Raw genomic sequence first — 17,616 nt, 5'->3', positions numbered from 1 at the left:
GTCTCTAAAAAGGCTCATCAGAGCAGAAGGAATGGCAGTCAGGTGCCTGCCCACCATGGTCCAGGTAAGTGAGGGTTCACTGTGGGCTTCCCCCTCTAAATGGCCTTAGATTTGAATGTAATGGTTGAGGAGGGTGGGCATGTTTCTTTCCCCTGACCAGAAGCTTTTCTCCCAGTCCACTCTCACTCAGGAGCCTGACCCACTTGCTTCCTTTCCCATGCTTCCTGCCGCCCTTGCTGGGTTCATTCTGGTGGTTGTCAGAGCTGAGGAACTTGCTAAAGGTCATATAAATGACACAGCTGGACATGAAGCCCAGATTGGTCCAGAGTGGAAACCTGCCCTCTTTCCACCAGCAACTAAAATTAAGGATCTAAAGTGGTAAAGGCAATGCCTAACACAGTGATAGAAGAGTGAAATTGGAATGCTTTCTTAGGAAGGTAGGATTTACTGAACACTTTTTTTTCCAATGGTATTTGGCTTTTTACTTCAGAGGAGTGTTGGTTACCAGTGAAATCTTTCAAATGGCATGTTTTCAATTTCAACAAATTATTAAAAAACTTTCAGCAGTGCTAGCTTTTTTAGAATAAAGATATGAACTCCACTTTGAAGGAGACAGCATTCATTTGAGTGTATAAATTCTGATGAGTTTGGTGAATTTGTTTAATTCATTCACATGTAAACCTGCCCAGGGAAGGAACCTGTGGCAGAAATCACTGGAAGAGTTGAGCCGCTGATTGAAAGTCCTGTGTCAACCCAGTCCCAGCTTATTGGCTGTTCACCCTTCTCCTTGATTTCTAGCTTGTCCTTTAGAGCCCATCTCAAGCACTGGTTTTCCTTTGAAACCTTTCTTCACGGTGCCAGTCCACTGTGATATTTCCCTTCCCTAGACTTTTCCTCAAATTCATTGTTGGTGTCACACAATTGTCTTGGGTTTACAGGCTGCTATACTTTTGGTTGCCTTTCAAAAGACCTATGTTAGGGGTGTAAAATGTGCCAAATATTATGTTCCATGCCTGGGATACAAAGGTGAACAACAGTCCTGACGGATTGGTTCATGGATTCAGTCAAACAAGCGTTCCTTGGTTCAGCCTACTTTGTGCAAGGCTCGGGTGCAGGTAACAGAAACCTAACTCAAACTAAGCAGAAGCAGGCGTTTATTGGAAGGATACTGGGTATCACCCCAATCAAGGCAAAAATGCAGCTGTACCTCAGCTATGCAGGGAAGGTCTGGAATAATCTGAAAGTCGTTTCTCTTGGACCCTTCACTTTCTTCTCTGGGCCTCTACTTAACTCTTCCTTCTCAGTGCACACTAGCTCCCTTGGCCTCTTGTCCAGAGTTTCCACAGAAGGGATGAGTTGTGATCAGTGGGAATAAGGTCACATTGTTCAGAAGGACTGTTTGATGGGAATGGTATGTGTGTGTTGAGGATGAGCAGGTGAACAGCTGAAGAAAAAGAAGAATTGCTGAATAACACATGTATAGTGGGTGCTGGGTACATGGGCCATGTTCTAGAAGACATGACGGCAAGACAAAGGAGAAGTAGAAATGGTCCATAGCTCCTTGGAGTTAACAGTCCAGTGGGGGAAATAGAAAGTAAACCAGAACTCAGTAAAGTGAGGCAGTGCTTGAGTGAGCCTGCACAGATGATACAAGAACAGTTGAGGAAGGGTGCTGAAGACATAATACTGAAGCCAAGACCTGGGTATGATTGGTCATAGGGGTGGGGTACTGCAGGTGCCGCTGTAGGGCTGTGGCAGTTTGATGGAGATGGGACAAAATGTTTTGGACAAAATGAACAGCTGCTGTGAAATCCCAGTGCTGAGGAAGAGTATCTTTTCCTCAAGGTCTTTTTCTTCAGAGTGGGAAACAAAGTCTAATAAGAGCTCGACCCTTAGAGACCCTGAGGAAATGCTTCCCTTCTCACAGAAAACCAGCTCCCTCTGTGCTAACAGTCCCGCCGATCTCAGCCAGCTCCTGGTTGAAGCCTTTCCCAGAGAGCCACATAAGGGAGAAGCCCCCAGTCAACAGGGGTGGGTTTGCCCTTACAGGAATCAGTGACCTTCAAGGATGTGGCCGTGCTTTTCACCCAGGATGAGTGGGCGCAGCTGAGTCCTGCCCAGAGGGCCCTGTACAGGGATGTCATGCTCGAGAACTACAGCAACCTGGTGTCCCTGGGTAAGTGGGAGCCTCTGGAGGCTCATATTCAAATGGGGGGTTTCTTTGGAATCCTTGAACTGGTTCCATACAGCAGTTTGGATTGGGAGTGAGCTGTTCTAAGGATGTTATGTCTGTCCCTCTCCTTTGTGTCCTGGGTACAGGGCTCTTTGGAGTCTAAGTGCAGCTGTCTCAAAGGCAACTAGAAGTCAAATCCTCCCTCCCTTCTAGCAGGGAGAAGGACAGGAACAGATTGGCTTTGTCACCCCTGAACCTTCTTTTCCTCCTCCTGGGAACTCTCCTCTACCCTGGGCCCCTATCATGTCACCTTTTCCAGGAAGTTCCAGGTCTCATCCTTGCAGTGATTTTTATCTCTGGTATGAACAGATATGGCCCTTTTTTTTTCCCCCCCTCAAAAACAGGACTCTTAGGACCCAAACCAGATATGTCCTCCCAGTTGGGAAAAGGGGAAGAGTGGATGCCAGAGGACTCCTTGGGAGGCTTCTGTCTTGGTAAGCATCCTGCATGTGGGAGGCACTGGGGGCGACTCAGCATGTGCACTGGGCCCGTGGACTGAGAAACCAGTATCTTTTCCCTTCACAGTCAGCTAAATGCTCTGTTGCCACATTCGTCCCCGTGTGGGTTCGGCACTCCTTTCTTGTGGCAGTTTGTGCCTCTCTGGACCGTCCTTTCTGTGATTTTTCTTCTTTCTCTGTTTGGCACAGATGGGCAGCTCTGTGCCACGCACTGTGCTTGTGTGTCCTGTTGTTCCCTAAGCACCCGAGCATGCAGTCTCTGCTCAGACTCCTCCAGTGAGGAGGGAGAGCACCGGGTTACACACAGCTGAGCAGCTTCTGGTCCTCAGGGCCGGTCACTGTGTGCCCACTGAGGCAGCTCTTCCAGACAAACAGCGCAGATTTCTTCCACCACCTCCATGTTTGTTCATCCACATGTACCTACACCCAGCATTTTATTATTCTTCACCTTCTGCTGGTGCTGCGCTGGGCTGTAAGTACCATACAAGCATAGCCAGATTTATTGCATGTTTTGTTTTGCTCATACCCAGCAAAGTGCTTGGCACCTAGTAAGGGGCAAAGACTTGTTGCTTAGGGATACAGAGAACATGCTAGTTTAGTGGCTGTTACTTGTTTTGAGGAACCCATTGGATTTGGCAGCTCAAGAGCAGGAACAGGGGTGCCTCTCCCCAAATCTGTGAATACTCTAGAGAGCTATTGCATTATCCAAGACATTACGACATTTTCACTTTCTGCCAGCATTTTGCCAACTGCAAAATATTTTTAAAAACCTTTTGTTATTGATTTTTCACAGAAACCCAATGAAGTAGGGAGGACTTTGTATCCTACAGTAAATAACTCTACCTAGAATGTCTAGGATCGGATCTGTTACAGAATTTAAATGTCTTAACTCCAAAACTCAGTTATCAAAATCTTTTAACTTGCTTCAGTAGTATTCTGAGTTTGTATGTTTATTACAGCCAAACTAAGGCATTTTTAGTATTTTACTCTGTATTATACAAGCAGTGTTATAACAAAAAAAGATGGGGTGGGAATTAAAAGAAATGAATCCACTGTCCCAGTACTCTGGCATAATAACATCATTTATTCTTTTTATTCTTCCATTATTCATCATTGACACAAATTCTTTATTGTACTTCTGTGGGGCAGTTGTGAAGCTGAAGAGGACTCTTATGCCTGGAAGGGATTTTAGAGTCAGGTGTGAGTAATGACATGAAAATCCAGGCCTTCCCAGATGCATTTCACAAACCTCTGCTCCAGCACCTCTTGTTTCTGAATTTCCTCGACACCCCAAACCATGAGCTGATTCATGAAGGATGATTAGTGGTCAGCCAGTCAGACACGGAAAGAAATCTTATTTTCTATCTCCCAATATAGTTATGGGGTTTGTTTGTTTTTTGCACCATGAGGCTTGTGGGATCTTAGTTCCCTGACCAGGGATCAAACCCAGGCTCCCGGCAGTGGAAGGGCAGAGACCCAACCACTGGACCACCAAAGAATTACCCTAATAAAGTTCCTTCAATTTCCTGTTAAAGTTATATTTTTGTTTTTTTAATATAACCTCTTTCCTTTTGTTTTTCAACTGCAAATTGCTGCTATAAGAAAGTGGTAGTCATTTCCAAATATTTATTCCCCTCATGTCACTCTCCAATTCTTATTCTTCTTATTTAGTGAGTCATTTTTCGTTTTAGATTTTCTTCTTTCTGTTTCACTTCTTAATTACTGGCTAGGACTTAAAAGACTGTATAGAACAATGATAATAAGTTTGTCTATGACTTTTCAAGGGAGAGGATCTAGAACTTTTCTGTTGTTGCATCAGTCACTCTTGGTTTAGACAGACACTTAATTTTCTTCATAGTAAGGAAAAGTCCTTCTGGTAGCTTTCCTTTAAAATTTTTCTCTTTCCTGGGCTGTGAGCTAGTACACACAGGGAGCTGACTTTTGAGCTCTTGTGGATCAGCACCTTGCTGGCTGATCTCTGGAGATGTGTTAGCTGCCCCATTTCAACCTTACAACCTGTAAGGCAAAGATGATTAACTCTACTTACAAAAAAAACAAGCTTCTGTGTGGTTAACTAATTTCAGCATATGCAAGGCAAGATGAGGGTTAAACCAGCATGACGCTCGAACTGTCATTTTCCTCCCTTCTCCAAAATAGCTTTACTTATACAGAAATTGTTCGCTCAGTAAACCTGAAGAAAACTGCCTCATCCCTTAATTTAAGTAGTTTGCTAGTAACTTTTAACATTTTTTCCTTATTTATTAATCTGTTTATATCTTTTGTTTCTTTTTGTTATATCAATTGCACATTTTGCCCTTTAGCTTTAAATTACCTTTTCTTGAGCTATAAAATGTATTCATTTACCGCTGTGCATGGTTTCCTCTATAATTTTAGGATTTTATATTATGTCCTCTTTCTCATTTTTATCTGCGTTTTTTTCTCTAAAATTTGTTGAGACATTTTGTAGAGAATTAGCTGTTATTTCTCTTTCATACTATTATTTTAACACTTAGCATTGTCATTTCCTTTTTTTAAACTTCAGACAGATGTATGTTGATACTGTAATCCTGTCTACAGAGCAGAATATGTACTATTTTGAACAGTCTGAAGAATAGGTAAACAGCCCCCACACTCCGTGAAAGTGAAAGTTGCTCAGTCGTGTCCAACTCCTTGCTACCCATGGAGTTCTCCAGGCCAGAACACTGGAGTGGGTAGCCTTACCCTTCTGCAGGGGATCTTCCCAATCCAGGGATCAAGCCCAGGTCTCCCACACTGTGGGCAGATTCTTTACCAGCTGAGCCACAAGGAAAGCCCCAAAATACTGGTGTATTTTGAATAGTCTGAAGAATAGGCAAACAGCCCTCACACTCCATGGTCCAGCTTAAGAAACAGAACACAGCTATACCTGTGAAGTTTGATATGTCCTTCCTCATCAAATCTTCCTCCTTTCATACCAGAGAGCCCCCAGCTTGAATTTTACACTAGCTCCAGCACTGGCTCTTCATGCCCTTCACCACATTTATCCATCCATGCATGCATGCCAAGTCACTTCAGTCGTGTCCAACTCTTTGCAAAACCATGGACTGTAGCCCGCCAGGCTCCTCTGTCCATGGGATTCTCCAGGCAAGACTACTGGAGTGGGTTGCCACTTCATACTCCAGGGGATCAAACCCGACCCAGGGATCGAACCTGCATTTCTTGTGTTTTCTGCATTGGCAGGAGGATTCTTTGCCACTGGTGCCACCTGGGAAGCCCACATTTATCCATAGCTCTGAGCAATGTTGTTTAGCTTTGCATGCTTTAAAGCTTGATATGTATGTATTGTACTACAGTTACCTTTCCACAGCTTGCTTTAAAAAAAAAAAAAAATTTTTGGCCAAGCCATATGGTATGGGGATCTTAGTTCTCCCACCAGGGCTCAAACCCGAGCCACCTGCATTGGAAGCTCAAAGTCTTAACCACTGGACCTCCAGGGAAGTCTCACAGCTTGCATTTTAAAAATCCTTGTTGAGATGTGTAGCTTTAGTCATTTTTAGCTGCACTTGATACTTCTTCAATGGCTATACCTTAATCTGTTTTGTTGACAGACTGTCGGTTGTTTCCAGACTTTTTGCTGCTTTTTGAATACTGCTGACCTGAATATTCTTGTACATGCTTCCTTAAATATTCAGGCCTTGTTTGGGAGTTTCTTAGGTGTATTCATATGTGTAGAAATACTGGGTTTAAGAGTATATCCTTTTTCAGCTCTACTGGATAGTTGTGGATTGCTGATTAAATTAATTGGTCCTAATTATACTAATAGTTGATACAAGTTCCTGTTACTTGCCAGATAACATGAACTTGCCAAACTTCTTGAGAAATGTTATCTCATTGCGATTTTAATTGGCGCTTCCTTGTTTCCTAGTGGAATTGAACATCTTTTCATATGTTGATTATTTGTGTTCTGTGAAATATTAATATTCTTCCTCCACTTTTCTGTTATAATTTATCTTATTTGCTTGTAGGAGATATTCTCTTTCTTTACTGGCTGAAGTTCTTAATCAGTCTTAGTCTTAATGATCTTTATTTTACTGTTTTCTGTGTCCTTTTAAAATGATCCTTTCTACCCTTATATCCATGAGAGAAAGACTTGATCATGTTTTCTCTTGTATTTCAGCTCACCAGGTCCCATTATATATTTGTTGAGTCAAAGCGTAATTGTTTTCTAATAATATTTACTTTTGTCTTTTTTTTTCCTGTATACTGCTGCTGCTGCTAAGTCGCTTCAGTCTGACTCTGTGCGACCCCGTAGACGGCAGCCCACCAGGCTCCTCTGTCCCTGGGATTCTCCAGGCAAGAACACTGGAGTGGGTTGTTATTTCCTTCTCCACTGTATGAAAGTGAAAAGTGAAAGGAAAGTTGCTCAGTCGTGTCCGACTCTTAGCGACCCCATGGACTACAGCCTACCAGGCTCCTCTGTCCATGGGATTTTCCAGGCAAGAGTACTGGAATGTGTTGACATTTCCTTCTCCATTTTTTCCTGTATAAATCTTATCAAAGTTTCCCTTTTTCAATAAATTTAATAAAGAAATTTTAAACTTTATTGATACTTTCTATCTTATCTTTATTTCATTAAATTGTGCTCTTCATTAGTTCTTTCCTTTGACTTTTTTGGAGTTTGTTCTTTTTCTTTATTTTCAGTATTAAATTGCATCACAATAATACATTTGGTTTAATGAAATTACAATGTTCCTTATGAAAACTGATGACCTCTTGTCCCTGTTTATCCCCATTCTCTCCTCTTTAGAAATAACCATTTTCTCTCCTTTCAGCAGATTATTTGATGTTTGCTTCCGTGTCTTCAAGGAATGTGTTTATATTGCTACCTATTGACCTCAGTTTTAGGTATTATTTACTGAATTCCTTCTCTAAAAAGTGAGAACTAGACTCACTTCCCCAGCTGTTCATCTTACTACCTTTTCCATTCCCTGTCCTCCCAGTATAGTGTATTTTTGGTCAGAGAAATAGTCAGTGTTTACATTCTGAAGCGCTATTCACAGCTGACCCATGTAGTAATTCTGACTTTTGCCTTTGCTTTCCTAAGCAGTCTTTCATGGCGTTCATTTAGTTTAATTTAATCTCAGACCTTGCCTCACTGTCTGCATCTCTTCTCAAGAAGTTTAGATCAGCTTTCGTCCTAACAATTTCATTTTCCTGGAAAATTCTCTTTTGAAGCAGTCTGACCTGCTCTGTTCTCGCAGGGCCTTGGCTATCATCCTCCTACAAACCCCATCTTTCCTGGCCCACGTGTCCCACATCATCCTTTTTCTTGGCTTCTTTCTTCCTTTTGTGGCACATATCTTCCAGTAGCTTCCAAAGAAAGGATGCATGGGAATAAGTTTTGGTAACCTAGCATCTGTCAATGTCTTTTTTTCTCCCATAACACTGGTAGAATTCAGCATTGGATGTCTTCTTTTCTTCAGAATTCTGAAGACATTGCTCTAGTATTTTCTAGTCCTCAGTCTGATATTGAGAAATCCAAAATCATTCAGGTTCTTCATCATTTGTGATCCATTTTTCCTCTCTGAAAGCTTGCGGGATCTCCTCATATACTCCAGTGTTTCTCAGTGACGGACCCTGTTATGGTCCTATGCTTGGATCCATTAAGTACTGGTGAGCCTTCCATCTGAATTTCTGCCTTGTGAATCTAAGACATTTTATTTTAGTGTTTTTTAATTTCCACCTTCAGCCTTCTCTATTTGCTCTTGATGGTATGCCGAATACTTCCTGGTCTGGTCTTATAATTTTAACTTTTTATTAAAATTTCCATCTATGGATTTTTTTGTTCTACTTTTTGACAGGTGTCTTTTTGACAGGTGTCTTCCATTTCATCTATCATGATTTGTAAAATATTTTAATCAGTCTTTCCCTGTCATTTGTCCATTGCCTAAAAATAGTTGTTTCATTTTTTCCCCTGGTTTTCCAGTTGTTTATGGCGGGAATTCTCTGTTGAGGTTTCAAATTCTGCCATCCTTTTTAATTTCCAAGAACTCTTGTGTTATTTGTAAGCTCTTATTCACATCTTACAATTAAAATATTTTACCTCTAAATATAAAAACACTTTCATCTCCCTTTATAGGCACTGTGTTCTCATATTTTCTCTTTGATTGCTTAAAAACCTCTTTTTAAGAGATTTTCCTCAGTTGGGAGACAGGAGCTCTCTCGCTCCTCTGAGTTGGGGAAGACCTGGGGGCAATAAAGTCTTCCTAAACTGACCTTGAGCTTCCCTCGTGGCTCAGACAGTAAAGAATCTGCCTCCAATGCAGGAGACCTGGGTTTGATTCCCCAGGTCGGGAAGATCTCCTGGAGAAGGGAATGGCAACCTACTCCAGTATTCTTGCCTGGAGAATTCCATGGACAGAGAAGCCTGTTGGGCTATAGTCCACAGGGTCAGAAAGAGCTGGACACGACTGAAGCAACTAACACACACAAACTGACCACTTATGTTACCCACTGCCACTTTTACCCACTGCCACTCTCAGATACACCTGATGGTGAAAGGTCTTGAAACTTGTGATGATTTGGAGGAAATTGGGTCCGTTTCTGGTCCCTCTCTGGGTGTGACCTCTTGACTATGTTGTATAGGGTTTGGATCATACTACTTGCATGCTTTGCTTGATACCCTCGAGTTATATATTAATTGTTTAAAACCATCCTTTGTTTTTTTAATTTGTGTCAATGCAGCTATGGGTATTGCTCCTAATACAGCCCCCACGAAGTGACCTGGGCCCCAGTGAGAACTGACTTGAGGATCCAGTCTTTCCCCATCTCAGTTCATCTTCAGTGTGGTAGAGCCAGAGTGTGTTTGACCCCTTGTTGATATACAATTAGATGAGTGTTTTCCTGTAACACAAAGCATTAAAAAGCCAATTTTCTCTTATATATAGGTGATAAGTTTTTATGATCACAATCAAGAAAAGGCTTTAATAGACATAGCTGTCTAATAGCTGCTACATAGGAAAGTTAACAATTGTTTTTATTGAACCAGATTATTATTATTATTACTATTTATAAATATTATATTTAAAATAATTATTATTTTTGAAAGCTGCTCCCAGATTTTTAAAAGTAGGCTTTTGTTGAAGTAGTTCTAACACAGGAAAATACATAAATTATAAGTATAATTTTTATAATATAAATACTATAAAAAGTATAACCAGCACCTATATCAAGAAATAGAATGTTACGTGAATACCAGAAACCCCCTCCCATCTTCTCTGTTTCTTTTGTCCTAAAGATAATTACTACCCTGACCATAGCTTTGCTTTGCCTGTTTTAAAACGTTTAATAAATGGAATCAAACATGCCTACTCTTTTGTGTCTGGCTTCTTACCGTCCATGGTGTATGTTTGAGATTCATCCATGTTGTCACATGCAGCAGTAGTTGGTTCATTCTCATTGAAGTATGACATTTCACTGTGTAAAGCTACCGCCATTTGCACATTCTACTATTGCTACACCTTTGTTTTATTTCTAGCTTGGAGCTATCAGTAGTACTGAAACTATTATGAACATTCTTGTGCATCTTTTAGAGAACATACATTATATGGTTCTCTTGAGCATATAGCTAGGGGTACTAAGTTCATGGGTATGCAAGTTTAATGTACTTAAACCAAATAGTTTAAGTGGTTATACCAGTTTATACTCTAGCCAGCAGGATATGAGGGCCATATCCTCTTATATACTTAGTATCGTCATTAAATATTTTCACCCTTCTAGAAGATGTATGGAGTGTCTCATTGTATCTCAACTTATGACTGAAGTTGATCATCTTTTAACTTTTTATTAATTATTTAATATTCTCTTTTGTAAAATTTGTATAAGTCTTTCCCCTATTTTCTGTTTAGTTGGCTGATCTTTCCTCATTGATATATTGTAGGGTTGCATATTTGGGGTTTGCTCCTTTGTCATATAGGTATATTGTAAATATTATTTCACATCTGAAATAATGGTGTTACTTGATAAACCGAAGTTCTAAATTTTTAGGATAATCCAATTAATCAGGGTATTCTCCCCTTAGAGTTAATGTGTTTTGTGTTCTACTAAAGACATTTAAAGTCTTGGAGATCTTCTGTGTTTTCCTCTATGGAAGATTTATTTTCCTTATTTTCCATATAGGTATTCAATTGACCCAGGATTATTTACTGAAAAGACTATCTTTTTCCCTGTTGTATGCAGTGTGCCTACCTTTGTTATACATATAGGGACTACTTGCACATAGGTCTGATTCTGGGCCTATAATCTGTCCCATTGGCCTATTTGTATACAGACTGGACTTCCTGAAATGATTAGAAGAATTCACTAGTAAGCCATCTACTTGGAAATTTCCTTATGAGAGTGTTTTTTTTTTTTTTTTCATTTTTATTTGCTTTGTTTTTGGCTGCACTGGGTTTTCACTGCTGTGTGTGGGCTTTCTCTAGCTGTGGCCTGTGGGGACTGTTCTTCATTGTGGTGCATGGGCTTCTCTTTGTGCTGGCCTCTCTTGTGGTTCTTAGGCTCTAGAGCACAGGCTGAGCAGCTGTGGTATGTGGGCTTAGTTGCTTGAAGGCGTATGGGATTTTCTGGGACCAAGATCAAACCTGTGTACCCTCCATTGGCTGGAGGATTGTTAACCACTGGACTCCCAGGAAAGCCCCTGTGAGAAGGTTTTAAACTGAAGATTCAATTTATTTATTAGATATAGGACCATTAACATTTTCTGTTTTTGTGTGTGTGTGTGTGTCTGTTTTGGTATACTATACATTCCTAGAACTTAGTCTTTTAATTTATCGGCATAAAGTTTCCTCATTATGTTATTATCTTATAAATCTCTTTAGAATCTGTTTTGATGTTACTTTTATCATTACTTTGTTAAATTTATTTGTTTTTAATTGGAGGATAATAAATAAAATCTAATTGGAGCTTTACATTGATGTGTTGGTTTCTGCCATATATAGCATGAATCAGCCGTAGGTATACATATGTCCCCTCCCTCTTGAGCTTCCCTCCCACCTCCCACCCCATCCCACCCTTCTAGGTTGTCACAGAACACCTGGTTGAGCCCCCTTCTTCATACAGCAAATTCCCACCGGCTATCTGTTTTACATATGGGAATGTTTATGTTTTAATGCTGCTCTCTCAGTTTGTCCCACCCTCTCCTCCCACACTGTGTCCACAAGTCTGTTCTCTATGTCTGTGTCTCTATTGCTGTATCATTCTTGATAGTGGTAATATGTGCCTTCTTTCTTTCTCTGTTAGTCTTGATAGAGGTCTGTCAATTTTTAATTAAGTTATTGATTCCTGCTATTTTTGTTATTCGTTTCTCTTTTGTATTTAATATTCTATTTTTCTGATTTCTTGAGATTGATAATTGATATAGATAGACAGATATACATTTCTTTCTAACCATGCTGTAGCTGCATTTTGTTATGTTTCATGTTTCTGTTACCATTTAGTTTACAATATTTTCAACTTTTGTTGTGATTTCCTCTTTTTTTTAATCAGTTATTTTAAAATGTATGGACTAGTTTTAAAATATCTGGGGATTTTCTAACTACCTTTTTGGTATTTTGCTATTTATTTCTGGTGTAATTCCACTGAGTTCAGAGTACACATTCTGAATGATCTGTGTCCTGTGAAATGTGTTCATTCTACTTTGGTGGTGGTGGTTTAATCACTTAAGTTGTGTCTGACTCCTGCGAGCCCATGGACTGTAGCCCACTAGGCTCCTCTGTCCATGGGATTTCCCAGGCAAGAATACTGGAGTGGGTTGCCATTTCCTTCTCTATTTTGGTTAATGTTATGTATGGACTTAAATATATATATTCTGTCATTGCTGAGTATGGTTCCAAATATTCAGTATATCATTTAGGTCAAGTTTATCTTATAGCTCAGATCACCCCTCTTCTTAATGGTTTGATTTCCGAGTTTTTGAGAATGGTGTGCAAATATATCTATCATTGTTAAGATTTCCTTTTTCCTTTTATTGTCCCAATTTTTACCTTATACATTTTGAAGTTATGTTACATGAAAGTATAGATTTGGTATATATTCCTAGATACTTGAACAAACCTTTAGTCAATATGAACAATTTAAAAGTCTGTTTTCTCTAATTAAATGAGATTTGTCTGATAGTAGTATAGGTACACCAGCTTTCTTGTGGTTAGTGCTTGCTTGGTACATCCTTTTCTATTCTTTCTTTTTATTTCTGGGTCTATATCTCTGGTAATACTCTCATGAGTGGCTTATAGTTGGATTTATTTTTTTAAATACAGTCTCACAACCTTAGTTTTTAATAGGATAATTTAGACCAGTTGCTAATATATATATAGTATTGGCTGTCTGCTATTTTATTATTTATTTTCAATTTTACTCACTTGCTTTAAATCTCTTTTTTGTCTTCTATTTTGCCTTCTCTTGAATCAACTATTTTTATTGTTCTATATTCCCCCATAAGAGCTTGTATCTTCTTTAACTGTCTTTTATTGCTAAGTCTAATAAATAAAACCAGCTTATTACTATCCAAAATAAGTAATTCCCAGGCAATGCTAATAACTTGAAATAATTCTATTTTCTTTCATCTTTTGTGTTAACTTTCCTTATGTATTTTAATTATGTACATATGTTCAACCTCTCAAGACATTGCTAGTATTATTTTGTGCAATAATATTTTTTAAATGATTTTGTTTATTTATTTTTATTTTGACTGTGCTGGCTCTTCCTTGTTGCATAGGCTTTTCTCTAGTTGCAGGGAGTGGGGGCTATACTTTAGTTGTGGTGCATAGGCTCTTCTGGGCTTCCCTGGTGGCTCAGACGGTAGAGAATCTGCCTGCAATGAGGGAGACCTGGGTTCGATCCCTGGGTTGGGAAGATCCCCTGGAGGAGGGCATGGTAACTCACTCCAGTATTACTGCCTGGAGAATCCCCATGGACAGAGGAGCCTGGCGGGCTGCAGTCCATGGGATCACAAAGAGTCACACATGACTGAGCGACTAAGCACAGCACACATTCCTGTCTTTTGCTATGTCTGATAATATACTATGGCCGATAATATACTCAATCCATCTATTGAGTTCTTTATTTCATTTATTATATTCTTCAGTTCTAGAATTTTCACTTGATTCTTTGGTTCCAGTTTTCTGTTAAAATTCTCATTCTTATCTGTTTTATTTAACATAATATTCACACTTATTTTTAAACCCCATGTCTGATAACTTTGGTATCTGAGTTCTGAGGATCTCTGTCTATTATTTGCTTTTAATCTTGATTCAATAATTTCTTAGTACTCCTGGTACTTTAAGACTGAATCCTAGACGTTATGTATGAAGGAGTGAATAGGCTCTGGATGATGTTATTTTCCCTCCAGAGAAAGCTTGCCTTCCCTCTGGTAGACAGCTGGAGTGAAAGCAAACCTTCCTAATCCATCCAGGGACTCTTTAGCTGGAGATTGGGTTGAATGTTCATGAAGCCTTTGCTACTGAGTTGTAGCCCTCCAGGAGTCCCAGCTGAAATCTTTATATGTTTACTGTGACCACCACTCACCCCACCCCGAGGAGGTCCTGAACTCCAATTTTTGGCTCAACGGTATTATAAGACTATAGAGAATTCTGAATTTCTACTTAGCTTAGTTTCTTGCCTTGAGAAACTTAAGAATTCATCAAATTCTGTGAGGAAAAAAACTGGATCACCTCTCTGCATTTTCTTTCTCTCTCAAATATTAGACTATCAGGTTGGCCTCAAGTGATATCTGATGACTTTAGACAGATTCTTTTTTCACTGCAGATTTTTTTCAGTAATTTTTTGCAATAATGTTGGTCTGCCACAGGGCCACTCTATCAGGTCCAGAAGCATAATTCAGTTCTTAAGATTTTGAGATTTGGCAAAACAGGTGTTTAAACGTTCTTTCTTTTGAGTGAAGATATGTTATTCTAAGCTCACAAGGATTTTAGCCTTGAAGTACACCTGTTTAACTTTCTTTTCCAGATAAGTACAAGGAGATGATGATGATGATAATGATTATAGCTCTTTATAGATTTTCTGGAGGGAGTAGGAGAAAAAACTTTTGAGGGAGGCTTGTTCTTGATAGGCTTTCCCAGGAATCTTTGCATCATCTATGTTAACATCAAGTGCTTACCATTGCATTTCTTGGTACAAAGTGTTAAATAGACAAACTAAAAGACGTTCACAAATATGTACCAGAAACTAATGTTCATTCAAATTCTGCTTGTTAACATCAGGGTACCATGAGACCAAGTGAGAATGTTGTTGAGTAAGTGTGGAGTTTGTTTGTGGGGAGAGGAATCATCTCATCAGACAACTCATGAGACCATGGCCCATATCCCGGTAGCAGAGTCCCATTTCTAATGACTAGTAGAGTGCTTTCCCCAAATTCAGGGTCGTGCCTCCAAGACATACTGGATGTGTCCTGGCAGATGTTCTGCTTTGTTCCAGATTTTCTGTGCTGACATATATATCATCATGGTGCATTTTCCTCATATCAGTGTCACATTCATATAGGTTTGAAGACATTGCTTCCTTACCAGTAGCGTGCATGTGTGTGAAGTCACTTCAGTTCGTGTCCGACTCTTTGCAACCCTATGGACTGCAGCTCACCAGGCTACTCTGTCCATGGGATTCCCCAGGCAAGAATACTGGAGTGGGTTGCCATTTCCTCCTCAAGGGAGTCTTCCGGACCCAGGGACCAAACCAGTGTCACTTCTGTCTCCTGCATTGGCAGGCAGGTTCTTTACCACTAGTGCCACCTGGGAAGCCCTTACCACAGCAGAAAGTCCTAACTTTATTAGTAGATATCAGTGTTTCACAGCCTAACTTTTTGTTTTCCATCTGAATGCTGAAATGAGTTTACAGAACATAAATGCTGATTTTAGTAGTTATTCTGAAAGCTGAACTTTTTTCCTACCAGGTGTTGACCTCTAGTTGCAGTGGTTTCTTAAGGCCACATTTAGTTTATTTTAAAGCCCATATCACTAAAATAGATAAGATGCATGGTTTTGTTTTGTTTTGTTTTGTTTTCCTTATCTGTTAGCATATTGCTGTCTGTATAGGTTTTTTGAGACTTTAAAATTCAGGTAACTTCTCTGTAATCACAAAGAAAATAAATATTTTACTCAGGCCTATGATTTGTGAATGCCATCTCCAAATTTTCCTGCTTCATACATAGTATATTTGATCAACCCAGTCCTGCCATGTCTTCTATCCACCTTTTCTCCCCTTTTTCTATATGCATTTCAAGAAGTCTTCAAAATTGCAACTTCTTTGTTAGCATTATAAACAAGCTCATGTACTTATCCCAACTAGATGTTTTACTATGATAAAACAGACATGTTTATTTTTAATGTCTTTCAGACTGGGTGATTACACCTATGAATAAGAAATCTATTCTCAAGACAGATATTCCTGAAGGAGAATTGGGTCAGTGGATGATCAAGGAAAGATTCACTAGAGATAGTTGCTGGAAATATGATAGCCTGTTGGAATGGCATCATGGAGGCCAGGAGATAAACTTGAAGCAAATGGTGCTTCCTCATGAGAAAACTTCATCTGTGGTTGGTGACCAGAAATGTGATGAATCTGGAAAACATGGCACCATGAACTCATCTTTTGTTCAGAGTCAGGGATTTCAGTCTAGCAAAAAAGCCTTTGAATGTATTGAGTGTGGAAAAGTCTTCACTAAGAGTTCAACCCTCAATAAACATCAGAAGATTCATAGTGAAAAACTTAATGCAAATCAGAAAATTGTTATTAAAGAGAAGCGATATGAATGTAGAGAATGTGGGAAGGCCTTTCACCAGAGCACACACCTCATCCATCACCAAAGAATTCACACTGGTGAGAAGCCGTATGAATGTAAGGAATGTGGCAAGGCCTTCTCAGTGAGCTCCTCACTTACTTATCATCAGAAAATTCATACTGGAGAGAAACCTTTTGAATGCAACTTATGTGGAAAAGCTTTTATCCGAAACATACACCTTGCCCACCATCACAGAATACATACTGGAGAGAAACCTTTTAAATGTAATATATGTGACAAAGCCTTTGTGTGTAGGGCACATCTTACCAAACACCAGAATATTCATAGTGGAGAGAAACCCTATAAATGTAATGAATGTGGGAAAGCCTTCAATCAGAGTACAAGTTTTCTTCAGCATCAGAGAATTCACACTGGAGAGAAGCCTTTTGAATGTAATGAATGTGGAAAGGCCTTCAGGGTGAACTCTTCCCTTACTGAACATCAAAGGATTCATACCGGAGAGAAACCTTATAAATGTAATGAATGTGGGAAAGCGTTCAGGGATAATTCATCCTTTGCCCGACATCGGAAAATTCATACTGGGGAGAAACCTTACAGATGTGGTTTGTGTGAGAAAGCCTTCAGGGACCAATCAGCCCTAGCCCAACATCAGAGAATTCATACAGGGGAGAAGCCTTATACATGTAATATATGTGAGAAAGCCTTCAGCGACCATTCAGCCCTCACTCAGCATAAGAGAATTCATACCAGAGAAAAACCTTACAAATGTAAAATCTGTGGGAAAGCCTTTATCCGAAGTACACACCTGACTCAACATCAGAGGATTCACACAGGAGAGAAACCCTATAAATGTAATAAATGTGGGAAAGCTTTTAACCAGACTGCAAACCTCATTCAGCATCAGAGACATCATATAGGAGAAAAGTGACATGGAAGAGCTTTGAGACTGAGTGTATTAATTATTGAATGCAGGAGAATAACCATGAAAGCTTACTTGAAGATAGTCATTTTGTTTTTACTGAGAATCAAGGTTCACACTAGTATGGGTTTTGGGACCTTAAGAATGGCAAACACTCTTCATACTTCAGGAAGTATCTTGGTTGAATAGCAGTGATATTTAGTTAGTCTGAATTACC

At 39.6% G+C, this 17,616-nt stretch overlaps 1 protein-coding gene across 1 annotated transcript; it reads left to right on the top strand.

Annotated features, from left to right (window-relative positions):
• ZNF454 (zinc finger protein 454) lies at nt 1–17,408 on the top strand. Its single transcript, XM_068979699.1, has 4 exons — nt 1–64; nt 2,050–2,176; nt 2,578–2,667; nt 16,075–17,408. The coding sequence occupies exons 1-4, from the start codon at nt 32–34 to the stop codon at nt 17,406–17,408; spliced, it is 1,584 nt and encodes a 527-aa protein (XP_068835800.1). The 5' UTR covers nt 1–31.
• Nucleotides 17,409–17,616: the final 208 nt, after the last annotated feature.

The sequence above is a fragment of the Capricornis sumatraensis genome, chromosome 9, assembly GCF_032405125.1.
Source record: "Capricornis sumatraensis isolate serow.1 chromosome 9, serow.2, whole genome shotgun sequence".
NCBI classification, from domain to species: domain Eukaryota; kingdom Metazoa; phylum Chordata; class Mammalia; order Artiodactyla; family Bovidae; genus Capricornis; species Capricornis sumatraensis.
The sequence above is the reverse complement of the archived record's forward strand: the minus strand, read 5'-3'. Positions and strand labels throughout refer to the sequence as shown.